This window comes from Priapulus caudatus, unplaced genomic scaffold, assembly GCF_000485595.1.
Source record: "Priapulus caudatus unplaced genomic scaffold, Priapulus_caudatus-5.0.1 Scaffold873, whole genome shotgun sequence".
Classification (NCBI taxonomy): domain Eukaryota; kingdom Metazoa; phylum Priapulida; class Priapulimorpha; order Priapulimorphida; family Priapulidae; genus Priapulus; species Priapulus caudatus.
This window is the reverse complement of record NW_014577934.1, coordinates 85,889-91,430: the sequence shown is the minus strand read 5'-3', so window position 1 is coordinate 91,430 and position 5,542 is coordinate 85,889. Positions and strand designations below refer to the sequence as shown.

At 39.1% G+C, this 5,542-nt stretch overlaps 1 protein-coding gene across 1 annotated transcript in view; it reads left to right on the top strand.

The window, feature by feature from the left end:
- Positions 1-5,542, top strand: part of LOC106814114 (transmembrane protein 164-like) — a 16,944-nt gene that overhangs the window by 8,381 nt on the left and 3,021 nt on the right. Inside the window, exons 2-5 of the mRNA XM_014818392.1 lie at positions 1,015-1,169; positions 1,921-2,390; positions 2,859-3,004; positions 5,321-5,342. Of these exons, the coding sequence (XP_014673878.1) occupies positions 1,989-2,390; positions 2,859-3,004; positions 5,321-5,342 (570 nt within the window). The 5' untranslated portion in view covers positions 1,015-1,169; positions 1,921-1,988. The remainder of the gene's footprint in view (positions 1-1,014; positions 1,170-1,920; positions 2,391-2,858; positions 3,005-5,320; positions 5,343-5,542) is intronic.

The window sequence follows — 5,542 nt, the reverse complement described above, 5'->3', positions numbered from 1 at the left end:
AGCGACCGGTTCCGGACGCGTAGCCTGGATGCTAAGCGACCGGTTCCGGACGCGTAGCCACTGCGTATACTTTATGACTTAGAGTTAGGGTTAGGGTTTTTGCATCATTCCTTGATATACGGAAAGTCTGTGCATCAGTTGATGATACACAGAAATCTGTGCATCACTTCGTAATACCTAAGTTGCCTAAAGTGGATTTGCGCAGCGAGAGTAAGACTATACGAGTGCACGGTGCTACCCGCCTTCTTAATTAACAGTGAAACTTGGACTAACCTGACCAAGGAAGAAGGAAAAATGTTAGAAGACTTCCAATATGAGTGCTTACGCAAAATTCTAAAAGCACACAGTAAAACACCGCTGAAGCTCTTCGAATAAAGCTAGGTATACTACAGATATTAGACAAGGTAAATTACCAAAAACGCATGCTTCTGCAATTCATAGTTAAAATAATAGATTATACATACAACAGACTAAAGAGGAAGAAAAAAATTGGGCAAACGAAACCTTGGAAATTTTAGATAACTACAATTTAGGAATATCACTCTCAGCCATAGGAATGAAACCAAAGAAAGGCTGAAAAAAAAACAAGTAAAACAAGCTATTTTAAAAAGCGTAATAACAAGAGATAAAATGAAAACCAAATGAAAAACGAAAATGAAGATGATAAACATAGAAACTTATGGGCTAAAGGAATATATGAAAGAAATGTCATTTACAGATGCATGTTTTACTTTTAAATGTAAAACATGCATGATAGAACTCAAAAGCTATTTAAGAAATAACTTTGGTGATGACCGGTGCAATTTATGTAATAACAATATGAAAGAGAACTTGGAATATTTATATAAATGTGAGTTTTATAACAGATATATGGACAGCGAACAAAGTGAAGACTGGGGAGGGGACTACACTGGGTTACTCAAACCAGCAGTTGAATATGTACGAAAGATATTGTCAATTCGAAGTATTAATATCTAAAGAACTGGAGGTAGAAATAATTTCCTGTTTCTTTAGATAATCACAGCACCTGCATTAGAGTGCCTTGCGAAAGACGAGAGGGACCTAAGATACAAGATACAAACCGATATCGCGTCATAGCATTGCAAAGATTAGAAGCAAAACCTTATCTGTGTGAATGCTGTTTAACGACCGAAGACAGCGAAATGCAGGTACTATCGTTATTACAAATCTTGTAAAGCATTGGTTTGTTTGAGATTGTGGGTGGTGGTGCAGTTATAATTTACAAATACTGAAATAAGAAATACATAACAACCATGGGTATTGTCTAGACTAACTGGTAGTACTCCTAGTGAATCCTGGTGCGGTGCGACCTCGTTCCGTTTCGGAGGTGCCCTGAATGAATCCCTTAGGAGGTGGTGGTTATACGTAATTTATTCTGCAGCTTACTATCCCTATACCCTTTATACACACCCCTATCTCTAGAACTATAGCCCTCCGCTCCGCCACAGGCTAACACACCCCTACACACGACACATCGACAGACTGCAGTGTTTTACTTTAACCAGTAATCTGTTTCCTCTATCATGAGCATTACATATTACCACAATATTGGCTGTGAACTTTGTACAAGCTATTGACCATTTCTGTTGACGTGTGACACACGACTTGCCACTGTCACCTGTACGTAGAGTTTGGCTATGTTTGGTGTCAAGAGAATTTTCCCTTGTTGATTTTTAGCTGCAACCAAATGATTTACAAAGAAAATATGTAATCCCCCCCCCCATCTTTCTCAAACGAAGTTGTGCAGAATGGTTTGTTACAGCTCTTTGCCTTTGAAGTGAACTGTTGCATTAACATTAGAGAGGGTAATAATTTACATAAAAATACCTAGGAATTACTCTATTTGTCTTGCTGTAAATAGTAACCTAATTTGACTTTATTTTATTTGCATTTACTAAGGTTCAGCAAAGACATCTTCTCTAAGAGTCAGAGGCCAGCCATTGCTGTGCTGCATGAATTGTTAATCGATGACGTCGTCGCTGACTCGCTGCATGGCACGCTACAGTGTGAGTAACATGCTGAAGCTGGCATACGCTGGAGTTGACCCTACCTTTCCTGGAAATGGTGGCTTGGACTGCATGCAGTTCTCCGGGCCAAAACAACGCGTCATAGAGGTACTCTGCGGTACCTCGCTGGGTGTGTACGAGATCTGTTATGCATACAAATGCTTACAGAAGAGGCAAGACAACATCAAAGCACTAGTGGCGAAAGATAAGGCCAGGAATCATCTGAACAGGCATGACATAACGCTGAAGAAAATGCTCTTAGTCGTAATGTGCCTGGCATTTGGAATTGAACTTGGCTTCAAATTTGCAACGAAGCAGCTTATCTTTCTACTGAACCCGTGTCACATTGCCACTATGTTACAGGTAAGTTATATATATATATATACATTTATATAGGGTGTATTAGATGTAAGTCAAGGTATAAATGAACCATTTAGACAAATCCTTCAAATTTGACTATTTAAAAAATCTGTTGCCTAAAAACTTGCCATCAAAGTCTGCATTCATGCTATTGATTGTTTTCATGGCTTACTTACTAACATACTTTTCTATTGGTGTAGTATATGTAGTTAATAATTATTAACAGACTCATCATACAACACTTGATTATGGATCTGTTGGTAAGTAATATAGTTATGTATAAATAATAGAATAGTTGTGACATCAGGTTTTGTGTAAGAGTGCCAGCTTACTTAGTTATAGTGCATCTGGTATCTCTAATACTAATCTGTGAGAGTGGTCTTCAGATTTTTATCAATATCCGGCTGTTGTAATGTGATAATCTTATCTATAACTAGTTTCTAATGAAGAATCGTTTTGTCTTTTTGGTAGATATATGTGCTTACTGCTCCACCTAGTGAGTTAGTGGTGAAGTTGTTCCGAGTTCAATGGTACATGTTGCATGGTGCCACTCTAGCTCTGATCTTTCCTGTCATTAATACTCGAGTGGTGAGTACATTTTTATTTGATTTGAACATGTAATTTTGTAATTGAAACAACTTGCCATATCAGGGGGTTCGAAATTAATAAAACCTGCTACATTTCCACTGAAAAAGTGACAGCCAAAATATACCTTTCCCTGAAGTTTTAAATTTTCCATGTAAAGTGAAAACCTTCAACTAGCTTAGAACTAACTAGAAAAAACATGCAAAGTTGACAGACTGTGTATATGGTTTTGTATGTGGTTTATATATATACTGTATAGTGTATAAAAACCTCGATAATTTTATGTAAGTTAAGAAACCTATGAAAGCAAATTTAAGAGATTATAAAAGCAAGGAGAAAGTTAGAAACATGCTATGATTTGGCTTTTTATACCAATATACTAAACAGCAAAAACATATACAGCACTGCCATACATGTACGAGTACAATCGTACTGACAAACAACTGGAGAAATGTTGACTGAAATGTTACATACAGTTTCTTTTCAGTTGATAGCTATACCCTGTGTCACTGCCTACTTACTAATTTAGTAGGTAGATCAATACAGTTAGTAATAGTATAGGTCATGCAGTGCTGGTTGACAAAAGTGCTCTTGGGTACATCGTGCTTGGTGAATAAAAATCATTACGTAGCAATGCTAGCATCATGATATTTATGTCAAACTTTGTATTATCGCATGATCATTCCCCAATCAATTACTTTCTAGTTAATCTTTCGTTACTTAGACAAGCATTTGCTTGCACATGCGTAGGAGGGATAACAGAATAATTAGTCAGTAGTATTATAACAAGTAGACCTGTTCTTATCCAGAATGCCCATCTGCTTGACTACAGTGTGCATTTATTTTCCACCAAACAACATCCTGAGTGTTGCTCCCTCTGCACTATCCATATAACATCTTGAAGGCTGAACGCAAAGACAGACACGTGTACTTGCGCACAAACACACCTGTACACATACATACACTTGGGGATCAGGGTGAGCTGTTCATGATTAAGCCTTCTATCCTGCGATTGTATATCTGTATATCCTGTGGCATATATGCAACTGGTTGACTCGTTCGCAAGATACGCCATCTATGCGTGTGCCATCTGTGACCACCTGTCTGCAGCTGACCGAGTACTGATCGTATTCGAATCGTGGTTCTAAGAGCTAATCAGCTTCTCAACGCTCAGATGGCACGGTGGGCAGGTTCTATCGCTTGTGGCTTTCAGACTTGGCAGTGCTGGCCTGGTGTAAATGGTTCCTTAAATCGATATTACTCCTAGTATTTTACTTGTATGTATACTATTACTCATAATATTCTGTGTGTTCTGGTTCTAGGGGCTAGTTTGAATGTCTCCCATGCTCTTTTTGAGAAACGTGACTGCTGCTACAGCTTGTCGTTTTATATATATATATATATCTAGTTATACACAATACACGCTTCTGTACATTTAGATTTGAATGTCGGTGAACTAGTACGGTGATTGCACTGCGTACACCGAGAAGATCTCCATCACAGCAGGGTAGACGTGCATGGAGAGATGTTAATAACATGCTCTGAAAAGCCGAGAGATGTATCACGCTGAGCAGATCGTTTTTTCATTCTGAGATTATCATGACCGGCAAGCTTCCTTCTACCAGCTGTTTCCCTGTGCAGAGCAAGACTTTCACTTGTAATGCCCATCAAATGCTGAAGCCGCTGACACATCCGTGTGACGTCACACGAGACTCGTTGTTCACATAGTTCCTTTACAAAATCGTGTTGAAAATACGTTTAGTGCGTTTCATGAAAATTTTTACTAATGCATATATTTAAAAAATAACATAGCTACACATTACTAGGTTTATCAGACGTATTTTTTGGGGGGTTTGCCTACCCTTTAAAGCCACTGGTGGCATTATAAAAAGCTTACTCAGGTGCTTAAACAAAGCCATCATTGTGGCCTTGCAGACTACGGTCAGTTCCTTGAGCTTGTTCCACTGCGCAATGTCTCTATAGCGCATTGCCAGGGAATGGTGTAGGCTGCTAATGCCCTGCAGGGCCGTAGCCTCTGGGGGGGCAAGGTTGGCAGCTGCCCCACCTAGATTGTGGAGCAAAATTAAACAATAAGCTTAGCTAATAATCGTAAATAACCCTAAAATAAATGTATTATCATTACACAGTTGAGTCATGAAATTTTGCCCCCCCCCCCCAGGAATTTGCTCATACTACGGCCCTGCCTTGTACGTGTTGTTTGTCGGTGGTATTTCGTACTCACTGTGGTTCGTCTGTGGTATTTCGTACTCACAGTGGTTCGTCTGTGGTATTTCGTACTCACTGTGGTTTGTCTGTGGTATTTCATACTCACTGTGGTTTGTCTACAGGTGGTATTTCGTACTCACTGTGGTTTGTCTGTGGTATTTCGTACTTACTGTGGTTTGCCTGTGGTATTTCGTACTCACTGTGGTTTGTCTGTGGTATTTCATACTCACTGTGGTTTGTCTGTGGTATTTCGTACTCACTGTGGTTTGTCTGTGGTATTTCATACTCACTGTGGTTTGTCTGTGGTATTTCGTACTCACTGTGGTTTGTTTGATATTGCAGCT